The 24473-nt window shown below is 37.3% G+C and overlaps 10 protein-coding genes across 10 annotated transcripts; 5 read left to right on the top strand and 5 right to left on the bottom strand.

Moving 5' to 3' along the window:
• Positions 860–1948, top strand: LOC104703434 (protein LURP-one-related 5-like). Its single transcript, XM_010419445.1, has 2 exons — positions 860–1202; positions 1318–1948. The coding sequence occupies exons 1-2, from the start codon at positions 975–977 to the stop codon at positions 1720–1722; spliced, it is 633 nt and encodes a 210-aa protein (XP_010417747.1). The 5' UTR covers positions 860–974; the 3' UTR covers positions 1723–1948.
• Positions 2871–4517, bottom strand: LOC104703433. The gene is made up of 3 exons (XM_010419444.2): positions 3804–4517; positions 3344–3516; positions 2871–3239 (listed from the first exon to the last, which is right to left on the bottom strand). The coding sequence occupies exons 1-3, from the start codon at positions 4383–4385 to the stop codon at positions 3074–3076; spliced, it is 921 nt and encodes a 306-aa protein (XP_010417746.1). The 5' UTR covers positions 4386–4517; the 3' UTR covers positions 2871–3073.
• Positions 5739–6267, bottom strand: LOC104703431 (EPIDERMAL PATTERNING FACTOR-like protein 8). Its single transcript, XM_010419443.1, has 2 exons — positions 6162–6267; positions 5739–6038 (listed from the first exon to the last, which is right to left on the bottom strand). Exons 1-2 carry the CDS (start codon positions 6265–6267, stop codon positions 5827–5829), a joined length of 318 nt encoding a protein of 105 aa, XP_010417745.1. The 3' UTR covers positions 5739–5826.
• LOC104703430 lies at positions 7623–9616 on the top strand. The gene is made up of 2 exons (XM_010419442.1): positions 7623–7781; positions 8021–9616. Exon 2 carries the CDS (start codon positions 8300–8302, stop codon positions 9359–9361), a length of 1062 nt encoding a protein of 353 aa, XP_010417744.1. The 5' UTR covers positions 7623–7781; positions 8021–8299; the 3' UTR covers positions 9362–9616.
• On the top strand, positions 11331–13178 carry LOC104705104 (probable polygalacturonase At1g80170). Its single transcript, XM_019227187.1, has 8 exons — positions 11331–11406; positions 11488–11625; positions 11726–11902; positions 12020–12043; positions 12124–12331; positions 12467–12548; positions 12651–12873; positions 12951–13178. Exons 1-8 carry the CDS (start codon positions 11362–11364, stop codon positions 13176–13178), a joined length of 1125 nt encoding a protein of 374 aa, XP_019082732.1. The 5' UTR covers positions 11331–11361.
• Positions 13350–15557, top strand: LOC104703429 (pentatricopeptide repeat-containing protein At1g80150, mitochondrial-like). Its single transcript, XM_010419441.2, has 2 exons — positions 13350–15129; positions 15236–15557. The coding sequence occupies exon 1, from the start codon at positions 13723–13725 to the stop codon at positions 14896–14898; it is 1176 nt and encodes a 391-aa protein (XP_010417743.1). The 5' UTR covers positions 13350–13722; the 3' UTR covers positions 14899–15129; positions 15236–15557.
• LOC104703428 (metallothiol transferase FosB-like) lies at positions 16010–17300 on the top strand. Its single transcript, XM_010419440.2, has 3 exons — positions 16010–16371; positions 16474–16579; positions 16880–17300. The coding sequence occupies exons 1-3, from the start codon at positions 16217–16219 to the stop codon at positions 17129–17131; spliced, it is 513 nt and encodes a 170-aa protein (XP_010417742.1). The 5' UTR covers positions 16010–16216; the 3' UTR covers positions 17132–17300.
• LOC109125686 lies at positions 17342–17891 on the bottom strand. Its single transcript, XM_019228028.1, has one exon. It carries the CDS (start codon positions 17705–17707, stop codon positions 17501–17503), a length of 207 nt encoding a protein of 68 aa, XP_019083573.1. The 5' UTR covers positions 17708–17891; the 3' UTR covers positions 17342–17500.
• Positions 18854–21294, bottom strand: LOC104703427 (probable polygalacturonase At1g80170). Its single transcript, XM_010419439.2, has 9 exons — positions 20955–21294; positions 20628–20759; positions 20362–20532; positions 20229–20249; positions 19935–20142; positions 19765–19846; positions 19582–19690; positions 19370–19486; positions 18854–19269 (listed from the first exon to the last, which is right to left on the bottom strand). Exons 1-9 carry the CDS (start codon positions 21153–21155, stop codon positions 18976–18978), a joined length of 1335 nt encoding a protein of 444 aa, XP_010417741.1. The 5' UTR covers positions 21156–21294; the 3' UTR covers positions 18854–18975.
• On the bottom strand, positions 22093–23025 carry LOC104703426 (uncharacterized protein At1g15400). Its single transcript, XM_019227232.1, is given in 1 exon segment — positions 22093–23025. A coding segment is annotated over 1 exon segment (444 nt). The 5' UTR covers positions 22854–23025; the 3' UTR covers positions 22093–22409.

Genomic DNA, 24473 nt, shown 5'->3' with positions numbered 1-24473 from the left:
GGGGGGGGGGGGGGGGGGAATCGATAATATGCAACTTTGATGCCCACACTGTTAGATGCCTTTGTTTTTAAAAAATACTAAAGATAGAAAGATAAAAGTAACCTTTTGATCTGTAGCGATTGTATAATCGTTGTATAATATATGTGGAATATTGTAAGAATAGGAAAAAGGAGTGAAGGAGAAACAGTGATCGGAAAGAAAGAAGTAATGTAAGGTTACAGGTTTGCCGAAGACAGTCAAACAAGAATCTTCAAAAGTATACGAATAATACATGTAATATTTATTTAAGTACATTAATTAAATGAAACCAGTTAAATATACAATTTTTTTTTAATAATGTTTCTCAACACGTGCGATTCTGAAACAGAAGGGTGATACATGGATGGTAATAACACAAACCACTATATGTGTTGGTCAAATGTTTGAGATATATCTATTAATACCTGAAAGATTTATACTTAAGAATTAAGATCACATAGAGGTTGGAATTTTATGAAATATTATGTCACATGTGTATTTTAGATATAACGTTATGTACGTACGTATAACGGTATAAGCCGATCAAAAGAAACACTGAAGAAACAAATGTATTTTGTACATGAAATACGCGATGGACGATGGTACATTAGATACATTTAACGTGACGTAAAAAAAAAAATGGAGTGAAGCGCATCTATGTACTTATTAATAAATTGACAACTTAATGAAAAAAAGATCAGGCGAGGAGTCAGCCCCACGTGTCAAGTACGTATTCGCTTAAACAGTAAAATTCGTGGGTGTAAAAAAAAAGAAGATTCTTATTGGTTTAAAGGAGGACCGTGTCGTGGTCTTTCAACTCTTATAAATCTTGCACTCGTTGTCTTTCCTTTTTCCCCAACCTTCACTTTCCTCCCTCTCCCAATAGTAATAATTAAGAGCTAGTAGCAAGCACAAGTCTTCTCTAGAGCTAACAAGCATCATAAACTCGAAAAAAAATGAAGAATGGTTTGCTCGTCGACGATGAATTTATACACGGGGAAGAAAGAAGCCTCACTGTTCGGAAAACTTCTCTTTTTTTCACCGGCGATGGTTTCACGGTTTATGACTGCAAGGGCAGATTGGTCTTTCGGGTGGACTCTTACGGTGGCCCCAACACCCGCGACACCGACGAGGTTGTCCTCATGGACGCTCACGGCCGTTGTCTCCTCACCCTCCGACGAAAGGTGCTTTTTTATTTATTTATAAGATTTGAATAAATGAGTTAACTCGTATAGAGTTGAAACTTACTCTGTTTCTGTTTTCCTTTAAAAAAAAAAAAATATCGAAACGGTGAAACAGAGGCCGAGTTTGCGACGAAGATGGGAAGGTTATCTCGGGGAGAGATCGGACGGTCAGAAACCCATCTTTGGGGTCAGGAGATCGTCGATAATCGGGAGGAACAGCGTGACGGTGGAGGTGTACGGGGACTACATGTGCGGCGAGTACCTGATCGAAGGTAGTTTCGGGCAAAGGAGCTGCACCGTTGTGGAGGCCGAGACGAGGCGGAAGGTGGCGGAGATACGGCGCAAAGTGGATGCCTCAACGAACGTGATGCTTGGGAAAGACGTTTTCTCGTTGAACGTGAAGCCTGGTTTTGATGGAGCCTTTGCCATGGGTTTGGTTCTTGTGCTTGATCAAATATACGGCGACGATCTCCTCGAGCTTGGTGAAGAACAGGTGCACCCTTCCGCAGAAGATCACTGATTTGATTTCTCTCCTTTTTTTCTTTTGTTTTCTTCTTTTATTTTGTTTTGGTGGGACGCAAAACCGAGTGAGGATAATTATCAATCTTGTTTTTGAGTTTCTCTGTCGGCTTGAAAGTAACGATTTGGACAAACCTCCTAATCTCGTCTTCTTTCACTTGATGTTGTTGTAAACTTGTAATCAGTTGTTTGGTTTGAATGACTCAATTACAGCTGTTTCATTTGAATTTTGAAGAAAAAAAAGTGTTTACCAATGGAGTTAGTTGTAGATAACAATATATTTTTTTTTGTCTAATTAATTTTCGCTTTTGTAGGTGAGTTAGGCAAAAAGTTACAAGTTGTACAGCTCGAACGGTTTGTAAAAATTTACATTAGTCAAAGCGACCAATACCCTTAAAAGGTCATCTACAGTATATTTCTCTCTCCATTGACATAGGCATAGCCCTTTATAGGACGGTTCAACTATAAATACTCCAAGTCTATGGGAGATAGGGATAGCATAGAAAATTGTGTCAAATAGTCCCCTATATTTTATTTTATGGTACACAACTATATGTGATATGTAATAACTCCTCCTGACTTGACTTCGTTACATGGAGGAAAAGTTTCATCACCAAAGAAAAAAAATATCGGAAAGCCTGCCGGTGTCGGTGTATGATCAAACAATAATAAACAGTAAGGAAGTTTGAATATACGAATAACAAGTTTGTGATTCATACATGGCCAGTGTGTTTTGATCTCACAATTCGATCACTGTTCCCAAAATAAAAATTCCTCTTAGCTGGACGTCAGATCAACTATTTAGAGAGACAGAGTACATGAAAATGAATCTCCTTGCATTTTCACCCCTCTTCGGCTCTTTCCTAGAATCGTTTTCTGGTTCCGTGGTATGGTCCATAAATTAAAATTATGGCCCATTAATAGCCCACTAATATCTGCGGGTTTCTTAATTGCTTGCTAACGAGAAATCCAACGTCTAAGCCCAAGTACGAACCAGATATTTTTGGTTTTTTTTGTTCTTTTTCTTTTTCTCAACAGATATTTTGGTTGTCAACAAAATATCTGTGGGATTGGCTAATAAAGTTGGTTGATGTCAAGTTGTCAACAAAATTGATCTGTACCAATTCTATCATACTTTCGACAAACAAATGCCTAATGTTTTCTCTATTTCATACTTTATAAGTTATAACACAACATAGAGACACATAGAAAACCATATCCATATTACACAATATTATGAACATGTATTATACACGCATATTGCATTTGCATACGAGTATTAAACATGCATCTATATGTTATATTTATTTCAATACGAACATACGGAATGGTGTAGACATGTGTCTTATTAGTTACGATGATGCGGTAAGAGAAGTGTGATGGGGAAAATCACGGAATATGGTAGTTGGAGGAGGCACATGGCTAATATCATCACTCTTTTCTTCTTCTTCTTCTTCTCCTTCATCTTCGTCTTCTTCCACATCCCATAGAAACCTTGCGTATGAAGCTTGCACATAGCTGCACCATTAATTTTGTAACAATATTGTTAGCATCCCAAGTCTTTGCCCTTAATTAGCTTGTGAAATGGTTTGATTATAGATAGTAAAACTATGCAAAATTACCAATCTTGGGGGGACATTTTGACGGCTTGTTGATAGTACGAGTGGGCTCTTTCATGATCTCGGTGGTTGTGCAAAATGAGATCAGCATATAGAGAAAGAACGTTTCCATCGTTGGTGTTCCCCAAAATCGCTCTTTCACAATACTCTTCTGCTTTTTTCATGTCTCTTTTCACCTGTTCATCATATACATTAGGTTTTTTTCGATGACAACGTTTCTTTTCTTCTCTTCTACGACTACGGTTTTTCCTGAAACTAAACATGAAAACTCTGGGTTTTTTTTTTGCTTTTTCTTCGTATATGCAGTACACTCTTTACACGTGTATTATATATGAATCTTCTACAATTAAATATCTTGTAGTATAAAATATCCTATATAGTAAAAAGAAACCAAAATATAAACGGCTAATAAAAATATTTTTTACTATATATGTTTTCCTTGATAAAATCCTTAATTAATTACCTCTTTTAAGAACTTAGCGTAGTTTCCAGTCAAAAGCGAGTTTCCTGGATTCAAGTCGATCATCTCCTTGTAATACGAATCGGTAGCGTCCTCACTGCCACCGCCGTCAACACCACTTCCACCTACACCACCGCCGTTGCAAATCTTCCCGCCGCTGCTGCCCATCCCACCACCACCACCACTCACAAGAGTCTCCAGACGATCGTCATCATAACTGGCCTTTTCTCCCAGTCCTGAGCTCGAGAACAGCCTATCCACTAAGAACGTTGACGACAGATCCAAAGTCGTCTTTTTCGTGTAACGTGTTTCATCTAAAGATGACCTGCGTTGCCTGCGTGGTATTGTATTTTCGTTGTGGTTCTCGTTGCTTGTTGTTGATTTAAGAACACTATCCTTGTGCTCGGAGAGAGCTTGTTGGTGCAACTGCTCACCAGTGTGTCCATCTATGGACTTTGATGAGAAAAGAGACAACGATCTTGACCGGCGCTGGAGCTGTGACTCCTGGTCCGGAGACGATTCTCTCGAGCAGTGTTGTGGAAGCCACGACTTCAGTATCGGAGCAGATGTGCTTCTCAATAACATGATGAACCTACTCGGGTGCCAACTACTTTAAAATTTAAACTAATAACTCCATTAAACTAACACCACTTATATATATATGTACCTTATATAAATGAGTAGCCAGTCGTCTACTAGAGTCTTTATATAAATGAATGGTAAGCCGCATAATTTAATTATAGATTGTAAAAGATAAGTGTTTATATTATTGGTTGACACCAGCCAAGTGAAAAAATAGTGAAATTATTCTACGGACGAGAGACCATCCATAGATTGATAGCAAAATTATATCGTAGTCAACGTAGAGCCTCTAGTACTTTGACACGTTGACCACAACCACATGGGCGAAAGTGGGACTCACCCTTCGTCCTTTTGTCCCCGTCATTACATAGTTTCTTACAGAAAAAATTGACGGTGCTGGGTTGCGTAGGAGATGGAGACAAAGTCTAAACGTAACTGTCAGCTACAGTGCATCTCGGACCGAGACAACAGTCGACACGTTTATAGTCTTCAGCTGACGAATATCGACATAGACGTACGGCAAGCGGTGAGAGATCTCTCAATGCTTCACATTCGTCGTCATCATCACTCTCATGCTTTTTCTTTATCAATTACGGCCTCAGTTCTCTTGTCACGCTATATGGATTATTAAAATGTATTCAGCAGATAATAACGTTTTTTAAGGGTTTCTTTCGAAGCTTTGAGAAGAAAATGATACGTGTGAGATTCTTCACACTATATATAAGATTCTGATCATGTTATGGTAATTCATCAAAAATCTGATTTATGGATATCGTCACAAACATTAAAATTATGAATCTGATTGGTATAAATATATCCCTTAATTACATGAACATAAGGGAATCATTAATTAGGGATGTTATGCCTGAGGCAGAAATATTCGATAATTAATTTCTTATTCTACGGGGGCGGTGTCGAGAGTCGAGTTAAAAATAAGATGCGATATATTGAGACGGTCATTTTTTTACACACAGGTAAACAAAAACGTACGGTGAAGAATCGTGGTTGGACCTTAAGAAAAAGTCTTCGGTACTGGAGTCTGAAGCTTTTACGCTTAATTAGTCGGCCCATGCCCTCACTTTATCTGTTAAGGCTCCCTCCGTAGGCCCATTAAAGCCAAGACCTGTATTGTTACGCATGCGGATGGTGCCTCAAACGGACATGCATGATACACACAGATACCCACAAACACACCATCAGTTTTTTTTTTTTTTTTTTTTTTTTTTTTTTTTTTTTTTTTTTTTTTTTTTTTTTNCATCATTATTTATGAACTCATGCGCGCGAGGAGTAGCCGAGTATATGTAGAAGTTTCCCTGATTATATATATATTTGAAGATAGTATAATTCCGAATTTCCGACAAAAAGAAAAAAGCAAAAAAACCATCAAATATGAATCCATGAGAAGCAACACGCTTACATAATGTTTTAATTCTTGAAACTATTCTCACGGTTCAAATACTCTGTCGCTACATCTACACACCCACCTTACGGGATAATATGTTTCACTATAATCATCATCATCATGATGAGCACCATGATCATGAATGTCAAATAGATAAGGAAGACAAGGCTTGCAGTTCAGGCACTTGTTCGCACACTCGGGAGGCTCTGAACCCTGAACCGGTTCCTTCGCCTTTTGTTTATGATCATGACCTGCTACATATATAAAAACCAGAAAGTGATTAATAAAACAGATTTAATTATAGTTTACTCAAAGGGGCAATAATTTTAAGGATTAATTTTCAATTTTTTTTTTTTTTTAAGGATTTGGATCTATACCAGATACGTAGTGTAAAGACATGAGAGAGATCAAGAAGAAGAAGATATAGGCAATGAACAATGCAGCTCCTAAACCACATCGTTTATATTTTCTTGACGAGATCATGTCTCACTTTAATTTTATCAAACCCCAAAGCGCGCAAGAGTTATATAGAGCAATAGCGTACACTACACATGCTTAGGTCTACCCCACACATGTATTGTTTTTGGGAAAAGAGCATGTAAATTAGAATTTTGTTGACAAAATAAAAATTGTAAATTAGAATTTAAAAATAAATGTAAATATTCATCAACTAACTTCTTAACTTTTCTACATTTTCATGATTTTTTATAATTTTCAACTTATTATTTCGTCGAACTCCCGTTTGATCTCCAACACCCATTATCGTCATCATGTTAACTCTCTGTCTCACTTTTTTGTATGGTACGAATACACACCAAAGACAACAACCCTAATTTCAACGAAAATGGAGTTTTTTTCTTTCTGTTTTTATTTTTGAAAATAACAAAAAAGGCTCCATGGCTGTTGGTCAGCAAAGCGTGTAATTGCATGCTAATTAGACGGCCGCACATTTTAACATACTTTGTGTATTTAAACCATTCAAGTTATTACTGAATCGAAAAAGTGGGATCATATATATACCTCATTGAATGGAAACCAAACCCTTATATATTGATTATTCAGGGTATTAGGTCTGGGGTTGGACATGTTTTAATGGGTTTGGATCGTATCTAGTATATTTTAAGTTTTATCTCAACCAACTGTTTTCGTTATGGTTAAACGAAGATGTCACACCCGTAGCCCAAAAAAAAATATATATAAATTTATGAGTTGAGAGTCTTGTGACAAGATCACCATGTATGTGTATTACTCCTTGTCGGTTGTAGCTTTTTGGCGAAGATATCAATATTTGAATGAAAATTAAGGGAAACCCAAAGTCAAAAGAAACATTTAGTTATGTTGCCCTGTGTGATGATCTCGAGACGATATGAGTTGGGGATAGAAGACAATAGACATGCCGAAGGATGCCCATTGGATCAAAAATAACGACCAATAGAAGATGGCTTAAGTTTGTCGGAGGAAACTCCCACCAAGTCTCTTGACAATTTTATTCAACTTTGGGGAAGCGTTGCTGCTGACTTGATGCTACAGTTTCAAGTTTCATTAAAATATAAAAATGCTACATGAATCTCGTGATCTTTGGGGAAATCGGCTAATTCATACCCCCACATCTTTGATATGTTAAATTCATACCTTAATTATATGACTGTGCTAAAACATACCTCCACTCTGTATTTATTTAAATTACATATCGAATCTTAAATTTTTGTGCTAATTTATACTTAGGAACTAACATTATTATTGTGTCGTGAAATATTGATGATGTGGAATCTACGTGGTAATGATGTCGTTTTGTAAAGAAACGCATAAATACAATTTTAGAGAATATGACGTCTGTTGTGTTCTGTTTATCATCTTAATCTGCTATACTTCATCGCGACTCAACCTACGTTCAAGTGATAAAAATTAATATGAGTGTCTTTGATTCTTAGGGTTTAAGTAGAGCGATCAAAACTTATAATTTCAATATTGGCTGTTAAGGGAGTTCAAAAGATGAGGTAATTCTCGTTCTAAATTAGAGATACTTTAATCGAATTAATTCAATTTTTCTTGAGTTATAAACCAAATTTTGATGCAGTTCTTACATATTTGTATTGTTTTAATGAATTGACTTAGCGTTTCTTTGAAAATTTCAGTTTTATTTAAGTAGACCCAATGTTAAATTCTTGAATACCAACTGTTCGATAAAATGTCAAGATATCTAAAAACCATGATTTTTTTTTTTGTATTTTTTCAGCTCTGATGCAACTTTCCAGATCTATCACAACAGCAAGTTTAATGTATCAGGCAGCGGTGTTGTTACATATGATGGAGGGGAAATTCACAAACTTGAAAGCCAACCGGAGTCAATGTTGGAGAACTTGGTGGATTCGTTGAAGTTGTCTTTGTCTGAGCATAGGATTTGGTTTAAACTTCCATTTGAGAGTTTATCGGATCTGAAGATGATGTGTAATGGAACTGATGGAGTTGAGAGAATGTGTATACCTGAAAATATCACTAAAGCTGTTAGAATAACATGGAGAAAGAAGGTGCTATTCACAACAATAGAGCTGATGGTGAAGGTGTTTATAATAGAGCTGATGGTGAAGGTGATGATAATAGAGCTTATGGTGAAGGTGATGAATGGGAAAATGTCAAAGGATGTGGTGATGATGAGAGAGCCATCTTAGCATTAAAGAATTTTGAAAAAGGTGTGTATGATGCATTGATGATGAAGAACCCGCACAACTGTAGCCGTGCTTTCTTTACTTGTGCATCAATGTGTGAAGATGTCTCCAACAATTTTTCTGAGTCTTACAACAATGCAATCAACCAAGCACGCGAGATGCCACTAGTAGAGATGTTGGAGAGGCTTAGACGACAGTGTATGATCCGTAATGCAATGAGGAAGAAGAAGGCTATGAGTCATCAAGGAAAGTTTAGTTTGAAAGTGGCTGCCACCATTACAAAAGAACAAAAACACATGTTGTATTGTCAAGTGGTTCCTTGTGGTAATGGCCATTATGAAGTAACTGAGCATGGCCAAGGTTTTAGGGTTGATATGAATGCTAAAACTTGTGCTTGTAGGAGGTGGAGTATGACTGGGATACCTTGTCGACATGTACTGCGTATAATATTGAAGAAAAAGCTGAAACCTGAGGATTTTGTTGTCTCAGATTGGTATTTGACTACAAGATGGGTTAAGCAATACAATGAGACACTAATGGGAGTGAATGGAATGTGTTTTTGGGAAAAGTCCGGGGAATCTAGACTTCAACCACCACCAAGACAAGCAGATAAAGGTCCCAAAAAGAAGCAGAAAAGAATCAAGGGGAAAAATGAGTCACCACAGAAGAAAAAAAAGAAGAAGAATGAGAAAGGGAATGAAGAAGAAGAACCTGCTCAGAAAAAACTGACAAGAGAAGGAATGAAACTTCATTGTGGGCGTTGTGGATTAGCAGGCCACAATATAGTGAGGTGCAACAACATTGGAGTTCCGGTTAAAAGGCCACCAAAGAAGCAATCACAAGCTGGTCCAAGCCAAATAAACCAAACAAGTCAATCAAGTCAGCCATCACAAGCCTCTCAAGCAACCTAAACAAGTCAAGCATCATAAAGACAAACACCGTCAAGCATGTTGTCTCATATTTTAAGAGGTTTCTTTTGATTGAGTCTCAGATTTTAAATGTTTAGGTATGGTTTTTCTTTTTCTGGTAGTGCAGTCGGTTTTAAAGGTTTTAGACTTTTAGGGATGATTTTTTCATTTTTTTTTTTGCTGGTAATGCATTCAGTGTATGGTTATTTGCTGCTAATACACTTGAGTTTAAGGATTTTTTTCTCAATATTAATGCTATGTCATTACAAACTTATTACAAACAAAAGGAAACCATGACCATTACACACATAAACGAGAGATAAAGAAGATGACGAACAATGTTGTTGCCACTTGGATTCCACGTCATCTACATTTCACGGTACAATAACGGTGTTAGTCCCTATGTATGTTTTAGCACAAAAATTTGAGATTAGATATGTAATTTAAATAAATATAGAGTGGAGGTATGTTTTAGCACAGTCATATAGTCAAGGTATGAATTTAACATAACAAAGATGTACGGGTATGAATTAACCGATTTCCCCGTGATCTTTTAATCACAGTCTGGTGACAATAAATTCTTTCTCTACGACCATCAGATTTTGTTTCAAATACTATATATACGTATTTCAAATTTTAACATATATTACTATAATTATAAATAAGTGAGCACAAGTTAAACGTATACATTTGTGTTGTGAAACGTGAATTGCGGGATAATTAAAGAACGAATACAGTATATATGGATTCGCCACGTGCTTTTTTTTTGTGTGTCTCTTCCTTAAATTGTCTTTTCGGTTAAATGCAAAGACGTGGAGAAACGGCAAAAAGATCTCAATGATTTCATGCACTTATCTTATATGCCCTTTGCATTGATCCGAACAAGTTGAGATTTTTATGATTTTGGGGTTTTCTGGCTTGATTTTATGATATGGATCTCGACGCTTTTTACTCAGATCTGATTATGACCTCATATTTTGGTGTCCAACTCTTATCTTTTCGCTCTGGAAATCAAAAATCCCTCATTTTTGTTCCCCTGAGTGTTCCTCGATCGGTGTTCTTTTAGTTTTACCCATGTTCAGAGATCAGAGAATGTCTCCATCATTGAGCTCATGTTTGAGATGCATCTAGATGTCTTTGAATTGTACCCAAATCTGTGTTTACACTTCATATTTCAAACCTTTAGTTATTAATTTTTGTTCTTAGAGATTTGAAATATTAAATTTTTAATAAAATTTGCTATATTTTTTTGTTTCCTTTATAGCTAGAAAATTCATTGAATTTTTCTTTTTGTTATAACACAGAAGCTACTAGTCCAACGAGAGTACTAGGAAGACTGTGTGATACCGCAATGGCACTCAATCAATATAAGAGGAAACTTGAACAGTACGTATTGTGTTATAAATGAACATACAGAGAATCCTTCAAGTAAAATTCATCACATCGTTTAAGTAATCACATTTAATTGTTAATTAAATATTTTTCTAAATTGGAGATATTAATTTTAGATAAAAAGAAGTTGTCCAGTTTATACATAGCTAGAAAATTCAGTGAACTTTTTTTCTTTTTTTTTGTATGGAGAAGACTGTTCGATGGCACTTGATATTAGAGGAAACTTAATTAAGCCTACGAATGAAACACATACATAGAATCTTTGGATGATGCTCGTATCTATATCCATATTAGATACCTAAATTATTTAAGAAAACCAAACAGAGATGCATGCATGCCTTTATTTTATTAATGCGAGGCTTGGATCAATCCCTTATGTTCTTTGCTTATTTATGTCTTAAAAAAATCTGAAACTATTTCAGTATTCAACTCTGCTTAGATCAATCCATCTCCCGTCAAAATGGTGAAGACTCTTTAATTTGCCTCTATCTACTAACAGACCCTGATTTCAAAAAATCAATCCTACTTTTTGTATGAATGTGTAGGACCGTGGTTTGTTAGTACTCGTTGCAATTTTAGGACTTCTCTGGTTATGCAATGGTGAATCAGTGATGAAATATGGAGCGGTCGGGGATGGAATTGCCGATGATACATCTGTAAGTTTTTTGGTCATGATACAAAGTTTTAACTTTTTGGTAAACATCGTTGGACATTTGATTGGTGGATAAAAAAACTAGGCGTTCCAAAAGGCGTGGGAGAATGCTTGTAAGGGAAGCTCCAAAACGGGAAGTGTACATGTACCAGCAGGGAAGGTGTTCCTCCTCAACTCCCTTCACTTTTCGGGACCTTGCATACCGAAACCTCTCCTTTTCACTGTAAATCCCTCCTTCGGTTTTACTTGGTAGAGATATTATTACATGAATATATATAATCCGAATATGAAACTCCAAATTAATTATTTTGTAATATATATAGATCGATGGAGAGATGATAGCGCAGAGTGATCCAAACAAGTGGGAAAATGGTGAGAACGGAGTAATACCATGGCTCATATTTGATCAAGTAGATGGACTTGCAATTGTAGGGCGCGGCTTGTTGAACGGCCAAGGCAAAGCATGGTGGGATATACATTGCAGAGACCATCCCGGACCCGTAATTATATTTTCTTTATTTCATCTCCTTTTTTTTTTAACCTTTTGATTTTTTTAGTTATTTTTCTTTGGTTATAGTTATTGTATCATAACTAACCATATATACTCTGTGTCTCAGAATTGCATCTGGCTTGCACCAACGGTAAGTTTACTTTTTACAAGAAATAGTAGTATATAACAAACTGGGACGACTCAATAACGATATATATATTTTAACCGCAGATGATGACATTTAGCAACTGCGGAAATGTAACATTAAAGAGTTTGAGATTCAGAGATAGTGCACAAACCCATGTTCTTGTGATGGGAAGCCAAAATGTGTATATCAGTGATATCAAAATAACCTCACCGGAGGCTAGCCCTAACACCGACGGTATTCACATCACATCTTCCACCGCCGTTTCTATTAATCATTCTGACATCGCCGCTGGTAAGTTTTCTTACGTGACCAAAACAATAATTAATCAATCTTGATCAATGGACACGATAAAATATATGGTATTTTAAAGGTTTAACTGGCTAGTTAGTTTCTTTGTTTTTTCTTACAATTTCCTTAATTATATAGGTGACGATTGTGTGTCTATCGGAGATCAAGTGAATAATGTGACTGTTTCCTTTGTGAACTGCGGACCTGGTCACGGTGTAAGGTGGCTAATATTTTCCCTAGCAATCTCGAAATCTTATACTTTCAAAATGCATTTGTTAAACTAGAAGAGAGAAAAAAAAACTAACAAAGAAATGTGAAACAGCATTGGGAGTTTAGGTAGAGGAGGAACAGAGGTAGCAGTGGAAAACATACGTGTGTGGCACGTTAACTTCACAGGAACAACAAACGGAGCTCGAATAAAGACGTGGCCTGGAGGAACGGGTTACGTCCGAGGAATCGAGTTCTTCGACATTCGTTTCTCGTCTGTACAAAACCCAATCATCATTGATCAGTTCTACGGTTGCGCCCCTAACTGCCCTCAAACTGTAAGAATCTTTTTGAAAAAGTTCTATCTAATGTAGATGGGAAAATGAGCTAATGGTAAAAGTGTAATGTAAAACAGAGAAAGGCAGTTCACATAGAGAAAGTGAGATACATGAAGATGAGTGGAACATCGGCTACAAAGGTGGCTATGAAGCTTGATTGTTCAGGGGAGAGTGTTCCATGTTCCAACCTTTTCATGAGAGACATTGACTTATCTCCGGCCGATGGAATTGATTCTGTCTCCACTCTTTGCTCTTTTGTTCAGGGCTCCGCACAAGGCATCATCCGACCTTCCCCCTGTCTTTAGCTATATTTTAATATGTTGGGGTGTAAATTGAAATACTGTATAAATATATGGGTCATATTAGAAATAAAGAAGAAATTCAAAGGGGGTTGTTAATACAAAGGCCTGATATAAAAATGGAAAGCCCAAATAAAAAAAAGATGTGAGCCCAAAAAGAGTCGTTTTGGCAAACCCAAAAAACCTAAAACCTTAAACCTCCGTCGCATGTCTCCGTCGTTAGCCTCCTGTTAATCTCCATCTCAGATCAAAATTTCTCCCTTTTCCGGTCATAGCGATCTGAGCTAAAGTTGGGCTGTGTTCTTAAAAATTCGCCGTGGGAAGGGGTTTTACAGAGATGGCTGTTTTGTTAAATCGCATCGGGTTTTAGGTTTTTTTTGTTGCGATTGAGGTAGTAGATATGGATGTCGAGGGTTTGCTGAACTCTTCGGTCTCGTATTTTTGGAATAGATTGGGTTGGTAGATCGATCTTTACAACTAATTGCAAATTTCTTGGAAGATTTTGATGTTAACGGGTTCACTATACGGGTATGTTTAGGCTCGAGGGATCATGCTATCTCTGCGAACCATTCGCAGATACTGCCATTCTTCTATAGCAGCCACGACCTCTCGTGTTTCGAATCAGATCCAAGGTGGTGGTCTTGAGGAGCCTGCCCTCGTCAAGCTTAAATCTGAGCGAGACCCTGAGAAGCTATTCAAGCTCTTCAAAGCTAACGCCACTAACCGTTTGGTGATTGAAAACCGATTTGCTTTTGAAGATACGGTTTCTAGGTTAGCTGGTGCACGCCGGCTTGATTTCGTCGAGGATCTGCTTGAGCATCAGAAGACACTTCCACAAGGTAGGCGTGAGGGTTTCGTTGTTAGGATTATTATGTTGTATGGCAAAGCTGGAATGACCAAGCAAGCACTTGACACTTTCTACAATATGGATTCACACGGTTGCAAAAGAACCGTTAAGTCCTTCAATGCCGCGCTTCAAGTCTTGTCTTTTAAACCTGATCTACACACCATCCGGGAGTTCCTTCACGGCGCCCCATCAATGTATGGCATTGATATTGATGCTGTTTCTTTTAACATTGCCATTAAATCTTTCTGTGACTTGGGTATACTTGACGGCGCTTATATGGCTATGCGGCAGATGGAGAAATCACGGTTAAAACCTGATGTTGTTACATATACTACACTTATATCTGCGTTTTACAAGCACGAGAGGTGTGTGATTGGGAATGGGTTGTGGAACCTTATGGTCCTCAAGGGCTGCAGGCCTAATCTCACCACTTTTAATATTAGGATCCAGTTCTTAGTGAATAGGGGACGAGCTTGGGATGCAAATGATCTGTTGCTGTTGATGCCAAGACTCCAGGTGGAACCGGACAACATAACTTATAACATGGTTATCAAAGGTTTTTTCCTTGCGAGGTTTCCTGAGATGGCCGAAAGGGTTTATACAGCAATGCACGGTAAGGGCTACAAACCCAACCTGAAGATCTACCAGACGATGATTCACTATCTGTGCAAGGCAGGAAACTTTGATCTGGCTTATACCATGTGCAAGGATTGTATGAGAAAGAAGTGGTACCCCAACTTGGACACAGTTGATATGCTGCTCAAAGGGCTTGTGAAAAAGGGCCAGCTTGATCAGGCTAAGTCGATCATGGCGTTAGTTCAAAAACGAGTGCCTCCTTTCAGGTCAAAACAGTTGGTCTCCCTTAAGTCCATTTTGTAATATTTTACATTGAAATGGAACAAAATTTGTTACATCTACACGACAAGGCGGCCACAGGATTCTTTCTTTCTTTCTTTCTCCTGAGTTTGTTTTGTATAGCTTTGGGGGCTGAACTGGAAATTGGATGTAGCCCCATATCAGGAGGTACATTTATCTTCTTATCGGATTCAACTATTAGTTGCTCCGTGATAATAAAGGCCAGGGTGATTTGGAAACTCCAATGGATACCCAGTAAGTAAATAGTGTCTCTCTACTAAATGAAGTTTTGATTGTAAAGATCTGGTTTACATTTTTGTTATGCTAACTACAAACATCTTATTTCTTCTTTTGAATTCAGCTCGAGAGCAAAATGGCATACGCAAAGTTGTGACCGTGTGCAGAAGAAACCGATAGGATCTTTGTCTGATGATGCAAAAACTTCGCTAAAGCAACGAGCCCTGGGAAAATTAGTTATGTTCTTAGCTTCGTCCAGCCAAAGTAAAAGGCGTTAAACCTAAAACATAGGCGTTGATAGCTTTTCCTGCTATATATAGCACACGAATGTAAACAACAGAAAAAGAGAACAGCGACAACGAGCAATGCATAATTTTTTATTGTTTATTTATTTGTTTGTGGAAACTTTGAACCCACAAATGACAAAGCAAGCATAATTAGTAACATATTATTGTCTACTCAAAACGTCTGTCTATATATATATAGGTGATGCTTCAACACCTGGTGTCTGACTTGTGATGGTAGATTTTATGGCGGTAAATTTTTTTGCATTGTAATTTTGGAAATATCTTTTACGTAAGAAACACAATTCCAAAATTGTTTGTTTTACAAAAAGACGTTATGGGAACGTGGGTCTAGTTGGTTGAGGGTGTTTTATATGATTAAAATTTCTGAATTTGAAGATCCAAGATATAAGACGTATCCTCAATTCCAAAACGATGAATGATATTACCATGGCCCATGGGTGGTAATGATTATACAACATAAGTATATATATATAAAAAAAAAACTGATGCATAAAGTGTATAGATAGGCATCATCGCCATCCTAAGTTAAGTTCCGTAGTTTACTCGATCACGACACACACATATTTATATATAAATACACGTGTACATTTAGACAATTCTAATAAAATCATCTTCCTCCTGAATCGATCAATCCTTAAATTCATTATAGGTAACGTCGTAGATTTCGGATTCCAAGCTTTGTTGGTACGATCGAGGCGGAGTTCTGTTCTGTTCTGTTCTGCTCTGCTCTGTTCTTTTCTGTTCTGTTCTGTTCTGCTCTGTTCTGTTCTGCTTTGGATTTTGTTTCTCTGGCGAAAATGAAGGAGAACATGGGAAACCCTCTGCATATCAAGTCGTTGAATCACATATCTCTTCTATGTCGATCCGTCGAGGAATCCATGAGCTTTTACCATAACGTTTTAGGGTTCCTACCGATTCGTAGACCTGGCTCTTTTGATTTCGATGGCGCTTGGTACATACCATTACCATATATAACGTAAATACATATACATGGATATTATATATTTTTAAATGTTAATAACGAAATTGTGTTTTCTTTTTTTGATGTGAGTAGGTTGTTTGGACATGGAATGGGTATCCATCTTCTTCAATCTTCTGAGCCTGAGAAATTACTGAAGAAATCTGAGATTAATCCCAAAGATAATCACATTTCTTTCCAGGTAGATAGATTACCTTCTTCTTTTCATTTTTTGACCACCCCCNCCAATATACTTTTAACATGCGTGTACTCACTTACCCGTTCTGCACAGATTACGTATCCATAATACAAACTCTATTAGTGTTCTGATCTATCTTCAATATATACAAGATGCATGATTTTATTTGAACTGGAGCTCTTTAAGTTTTTATTATTATTACGGTATGCAGGCGGATTTTAGCACAAATCCACATACGGAAACCTGAGACCACATAATTTGACACAAAATGACAATAAAAGAGATTTTGTGTGTTGAATGCAGTGCGAAAGCATGGAAACGGTGGAGAAGAAGCTCAAGGAAATGGAGATAAAGTACGTCAGAGCAGTGGTGGAAGAAGGAGGAATCCAAGTGGACCAACTCTTCTTCCACGACCCTGATGGCTTCATGATTGAGATATGCAACTGCGATAGTCTCCCCGTTGTCCCTCTTGCCGGAGAGATGGCTCGTTCCTGCTCCCGAGTCAATATCCGCCAGCTGGTCCAGCCATCACACCCAACTCAAATCCACCCCTAGTTCTCTGTCTGCTCATCTCCCTAAAGTCTGTTTGGTAGATAACTGTGATGTGTTTGTCTCTTTGATTGTGTGTGTGTATAATTAAATATTGCGTCTAATAATTGTAATAAGTAAGACAGAAGTTGATGTGATTCCGATTCCTCAAGCTGGAAAATGACCATTTGCTTCACTCTAGTCTATGTACCAGTAGTTGAGAAACTAATTAAATTGTTTCCTTCTAAAACTTGTGGTGGAATTATGATTATAAGAAATGTCATAATACAACTGCAATCGCCTAAGCTTATAAAGATAAGTCAAATAAGACATGTTATCTCTGACATGCTACATCTATTTTATGTGATAGTAATATATATATATCAAAGACCTCCTCTACGGCCGGAGGATGTTATCGGACTGAAGAAGAAGCTGACGCCGGAAGTTTTGGATGAAAGTTTCGGCGCATTTGTCGACATCATGAATCGTTGGCTTGCTCTCTAGCTTATTGCCCCCATTCGAAGGGATTGTCACCGATCTTCTCTTCTCTGTAATGACCTTGGAGTTGGTACTGTGCACAGAAAGTTGTTTTAAGGAACTCATTTTCCTAATCTTGATGTGTATTTTGTGGTGACTTTGATAGTTGGATGGTGGTGAGAGTTTTGTGTGTGTGTAATTTATAGGATTGTTTGGTATATATTTATATATGCCTAAGTCTTTCTAATCCATACGGAAGGAAGCAACTTTGAATTATTGATAGGAATAATTAAACTACTAAGAAGAAAGATCGAATGTAGAATTTGACGCTTAGATAGAAGGGAATAGGGCTAATATTAGTAAACCATATCCTCTCTCATCACTTATCCACATAAAAATCTAAACCAAAGTAAACAACAACAAAACAAAAATATCAGCAATTAATTAATTAAATCTTGCAACTTCAAGCTTTTGTGATATTCTCTAGATCAAAAGATACATATAATACGCTTCTATTTAAAATAAAGGAATTAACTAAGCATCAAATCTAAGGTTCTCTTTGAAAAAGGAAAGGTATACATGAAATCTAACCTAACAAGTGGAATTGATTACTCAACAGGTCTATTATGTAGAAGTAGAACCTAACGGCTATAAGATAACGCCACCGAAAGTCATCATCCACTCCACCGCGGTCGTTGTCGTATCATAGCTCCGATGATGTCGGTGTGACTCTTCCCCTCTCTTTAATATTTTTTTTTATAAAAATAATAATAATTGTGAATTCGTTTAATTTGTATCGTAACGCGACATAATGTGCCGTTTCTTTTCATAATTGTTTCTGTTTTGATATTCTCAGGTGTTCTTATAATATAAATGGGCTACACTACATCGATCCGAAAGTTTTAAGGCTCAAAAGGTCACATTATGATAAGTTTATATTATCTATCCCCCTTTAGCATTTAGCAATGTTCCTTGAAATGTTTGCTTATTAGAATGTAGCCCCTCTGTTATTGTTTATTACAAATTTAGTTATTGCATATGCTCCCCATTATTTTGGCTCATTACATATATTTCTCATAGTTTTGGTTCTACATTTGTAGTCAATTGATTCAGCTATTTTCTCCAGTGTTTTAGTTTTAGTACTGATGCCAAAGTTTTGACTTGATTTTTCTTGTAATAGCTTGTAATCTCCTCAACAACCGTGAGCTTTCACATCCCTTATTGTATTGTTTTTTTTCCCAATAAGTTGAGTGCAAAGCCCCGGGATTCATAAATGAGAAACTCATGGTTGGTGAAGTGTGAATTTGCTAAAACGTGAAATCATACAATGTGTGTATATAAATAACAAAACATTTGACGTATGCACTAACACGTGGCAATCTGAAAACATGAGTTCATAGGTAAGCAGATGTGATTCCCCCGCCGGACTGAACTGACTGTTCCAAGACGTTTGTCTCATCCTCTGAGAGGCAAGAAGGAGGGTACACTTGACCCGAACTCGCACCATAAGCTTTCCAACAGAAAGACTGTGTCAAACCATCACCGTCTAACGGTTCAAGATCAATGTCTTGTAGAAGTATGTTGCGACATGGTGAACTATCGCTGCAAGATATCTTGATTGCTTGTTTTGATGCTGAAGTGCCTCTCACGCGAACAAATGAGATGTTCTCAATGGTAACAGCTGATGTCTGCAGTTTTTTTTTTGAGTTTAGAAAAAAATCGTCAGGTTGGATCGATATTTGAGACATTGTTGTACGAAGAAACGGCACACGTTCGGGTGTTCTTTACCTGATTCGCACACGGCTTCCGGGAATCGCAGTAATACTGATCGATGATGATGGGGTTCGACACATTGTTCATCTTGATATTCCTAAATATGATTTTTGAGACCAAACCACTTCCTCCCTGGTTAAAAACTTAAAAGGAGTGAGCAAGAGCAAGCAAGTTAAGTTCTTTTAATCTCAGCAGGTGAAGTGAAGCTTTTGATAAGATGAAATCACCTGCCATGTTTTGATTCGAACACCATTCTCAGTGTCAGAGATGGAGGCCGTATCAACCAATATGTCTTTAACTTCTTCCCAAGATTTTGATTTCCCTAAGCTTCCAATGCTACAGAATAAGAAAAATTTAGATTATGCTTTTATCTGTTTTGTTATAACTGTCTGGATATAGATGGTTGTTACCTTATGCCATGGCCAGGACCACACACGATGTTGCTGATGGAGATTTGTGACGAGTTTTTAACTATCGAAACACAGTCATCTCCTACTCAAAACAGAAGTGGTATATATATTAATCAACAATAAAGAGAATATTAATAAGATTCAAGGTCTGGTTAAGTAAGTAGACTGACCTGTGCTGACAGTGGTGTTGTCTATCACGATACCACGAGAGACGCTTATGTGAATTCCATCAGTATTGGGACTAGTAGCAGGTGCTATGACCTTTAAACGAGAGACGGTCACACGACGACAGCTGGTGAAGGCAATATGCATCTGCTGACTATCAATCACATTGAGGTTTTCAAGTTTCATATTTTTGCACTTGTGGAATGTTAAGGCCTATACACAAGGAACAGAGTCTTACTTTTGTTTGTATAAAACAGTAACCACGTACACCAACAGAGAGAAACTAATAGGAAGCTTACCGTTGGAGCTCCTCGACAAGGCTGCAAGAAAGATGGTTGAAACAAGAGTGAGAAAACATTTCTTAAATATCCGACTATAATGACAACATATTGAAAGAAAAAAAAAAAAAAAAAAGTAAAGAAAGCAACAAACGTTGGAATGGTTGCGTTTGCAAGATATTCTCCACCATTCTTGGCCCATTCCATTAACAGTGCCGCCTCCTTCAACAGTAAAGCGGCTGACGCCCTGGAAGTAAAGCCATTTCCGGCGGTTTAGGCCTTCCCAAGCATCTGGATCATCCGGAGCAATGATAGTACCAGAGATCTAACGGGGGAAAAAGAGCAGAAAGCAATTAAGAGAAAATCTGAAAATGATCTCACTGAGAGATTCTTGTTGGGAAGCATTTTATAAAAAAAAACCTGCAGTGTGAGTCTTGATTTACAAGGTCCAGAAAGATCAATGGGGCGGACGAGGGAAGTGTAATTTTCTGGAACCAAGATTCTGGTTTTGGCTTTGGAAGAACAAGCTGCCTTCCAAGCATCTGCAAACGCCTGCTTACCATATTTATATTTTTAATCACATTTTTATCATTCCGACACAATTACCGGCGCTGTCTGCTTTCCTAAATCCGACAAAGTTTACAGATTTGAATTGAAAAAAATCAAGATTGCTAAAATTGACACACTAGTGTATGTAAAGCAAGAAGGGTTCTTGAGAGGGAGGGAGGGTTGAGCGAGAATCATTACTTGAGTGTCGTCGGTGAAGCCATTGCCTTTGGCACCGAAATGGCCGACGTGGAGGAGCCGTTCGGATCTGGGTCGGGTCGAACGCTTTTGTCTTCGCGGGAGCTGGAGAAGCGATTCGAATGAATTCGCGTTTGCGGTCAGAGCGACTGAGAATACCATAGCTAGTATTAAGAATAGGAAACGATTGACAACAAAACTCATGATTTGAGCGTTCTGTTTTTAGTTAAGGACGACCCCCCACCCCACGAGTGTGTTTTTATAAAACTAAAGATTTTATTAATACAAGAAGAAAAATCCCATAAAGGTGGGCACGTACTTAGAACTTTAATTAATGTATCCAGAAAGAAACGCTCTCTTTATATATACGAGAATTACAGTAGAGATCGATCCCAGAATAGATTCCCTTTACCTTCGAGATATACACATTAGTTTAGTTTTCGTGATTGTAGTGATTGTGAAATGACGTTGTGTTTAGCCACAACAAAGGAAAATGGCAACAGAGCTTCAATTTTCAGGATTTTAGTAATGACACTCTTTGAATTTTTCCCGTACATTATTTGATTGATATTAAAAATGTAGGTAATCAATCATAGTTCGTATAATCAAAATTGCAAGCAAAAGAATACTAACGTTGTGACTTGTGAGAGATCTCTTATTAAAAATCGGTGATTATGGGGCCTAAAACCCATACAATCAACGCGGACTTAGATATTCTGCACTTAATATAAAGCCCAAATAAAATTATGACGAATAAAACTAGTATTATGTTTTTCAAAATAAAATTAAGTAATAATCAATGAGCTATAAATTACGTATGACGGACTGTATAGTCTATGAATGTAATCAGAGATTAGAGATAAAAGAATCACATTCGTCCTTAGTTTTTTAATCCCTACCTACCAGGAATTTCAGGTTGTTTGGTTCATGGTCCACTTTAGCCTGAGCAGTGCATGCCCGGTTTTGAATCACAGTCGAATCCAAAAAGAGAGATACACTTACTAATCAAAAATCATATCCCTCGATTGAACAATATCATAGGAAAGGAAGAAGATAGAGCCTAGTAATTTGATTTCCTCGGGAAAGAGTTTGTCAGACCATTGGTCGTTTTATTTAGTACATAACATTGGATTTTTTGTCGGAGACCTTATTAAAGACACCTTTTTAAAAAAAAATTACAATCCCAAGTACAAAATTACTTCTAGGATCAACCGGCAAAACTCGAAACCAACACAGATATATATAAACATCGTCTGACCAGTTCAAAGTTCAAACAAGTTTTAAGTTTTAAAGTAAAGAACACAAACAAAAACAGAAAATAATTAAAGAGGTCCATTAGCAGCAGTAAGTATAATTAAGTAAAGTAGACACTATACTCTTTTCTTTGTGTTTTCTCGTCTTTGTGTGTGTTCTTTACTTTACTTGGTTGGGTTGTTCATATGACTTCATGTGTGTGGCCTACCTGGATCTGCGCTTCGTTGGCCTTTTCCTCTGACTAACCTTCTTCCCCGGCGGTTTCTTCCCAAACGCAGAGCAACACCCAAACGCCGACAGCCTCGGAGACGGCGGGTCCACCGCCGGAGACACTCTCCCCGTGTTTCGATGGTGGCGGATGGCTCCTCCGCCGTTGGATCGACTCCTCTCGATACCTCCTGCTGCGCCTCCGTGATCAGTTCTGATCGGCTTGAGTCCTTCTCCGGCGATCGGTTTAGCTGTCTGATCTTCACCTCCCGACGTAATCATCAGCTTAGCCGCGTGTGGTTCGTCCACTCCCTGTGGTTACGTTTCGCCTTTCTGGTCGTTGGCTTGTTGGCTAAGCTCGGCGATGAGGTGATCGTCCCAGACAATACCCGAAGAGCCTTGTCGCCGGAAAGAGATGGTGGATCTCTGAAGACCCGCCATGGACGGCGCTAACTGTTCCTCCTCCGTTTTTGTTTAATCTATCTGTTTTCTTCGTCCTTTTGTATGTGTGTTTGCTAAAAGTGGTTCATCATTGTGTTTCAGAGGACTTTGTTCATTTTCTTCATCTTCTTATCTCTTTATCAGTATATATCTTGTGTCTTTTACTAATTTAACTCCTTTTTTTGTCGTCTTATTACTCTTTTATACATATATTTCCATTTCTTGGATTCTCTAAACAAATAGAGTATTATCGCGAGTACCATGTGTTTAGGGGAGATGCGTAAATCATTGTATTTATTTTAGTTTTTTGTTACGTAACGTAGTTTTAAACGGGAGAGGAAAAACTGGGTCAAAGGCCAGCAACGGGTAATTATGGGAGTAGAATCTGGTAATGATTTCTTTTTTTCTTTTTTTTCATTTAACATTAATTTTGAGCCTCATGTCATCTGCCAAAATATGATAGTAATATTTTCCAAGAGACATCGCAAAAGCATATATATAATAAAGTTTTTTTCAAACCATTAGTCCAACATGGATTAATTAAGAAAATCCACCGTTGATGACTCGCTGCTCATGCCTGATTTGATTTGGTTGGTTGATATATAGTTGACATTCTCATTAGATGACTGATTCGTCGTAATTAAAAAGAAAAAAGAATAATCAAACAACAAATTCGAACCTATTACTATCCTTAAAATGGATAAAAGTAGAAACTTTGAAAGGTGTGCATTATTATTTTGTTGCTAAGGGATATATTATCTTGCTTACATGGCTTGCTGGACCATGCAATCCCATTTGTATTGTGGACAGTAACCATTCATTCATGTGCTAGTCCTTCATATATATGGACAAAAAAAAATTTGCGTGGCCATGATCCCGTCATATACAATCCCCAATCAAAATATACACCGCAGATGTAACTAATATATGCCAATGCTTTCAAATGCCCTTCTGAAATCTCGCTACAATTATGGAAGATCTTGAATATTGATTTGTTCAACCAGATAAAAAATACGTATGCGAACAGAACGGCTGTAACTTAATTTTCTTTAATGATGATTAGAAAGAGAAACCATATTGTTAAAAAAATAAGAGGGCTGTAACTTATACATAACTGTGTAGAACACCATAATATATTGTATCAGTTTCATTGATTTTCCAATTTCTAATGAATGGTGATCAACGGGGTTTGTTTTCCTTTGTTTGAGCCTGTAGAAGTAAAAAACAGAGTCAGAAGAAAACAACCAGATATAAAAAGAGAATGCCATGTCAAGTGTATGCGCACAGTGTCAATGGCATCACGCTACCAGTCAAAAAGATCATCATCCTTAATTATCTTCATACCCCAAAAATTATATTTACAACCACTTTTTAAAAATATTTCAATACACACTAGTACATGTACGCTTTTATAGTTAATAAAATACATATATAACCTCCAAATGTTGAAACTTGAAAGAGTAACAAAATTAAAACATATACACTAAGATTATAATATTTTCACCAATTTAACTGCGTTAGAACGTAAAATCCAAACAACAAAAAGTGTTGTTTACTGGTTAAAAAGGTATAAGTGAGTGGACGAGACGGAAAAAAAAAAAAAAAAAAAAAAAAAAAAAA

This window comes from Camelina sativa, chromosome 7, assembly GCF_000633955.1.
Source record: "Camelina sativa cultivar DH55 chromosome 7, Cs, whole genome shotgun sequence".
NCBI classification, from domain to species: domain Eukaryota; kingdom Viridiplantae; phylum Streptophyta; class Magnoliopsida; order Brassicales; family Brassicaceae; genus Camelina; species Camelina sativa.
This window is presented reverse-complemented; position numbering and strand designations above follow the sequence as displayed.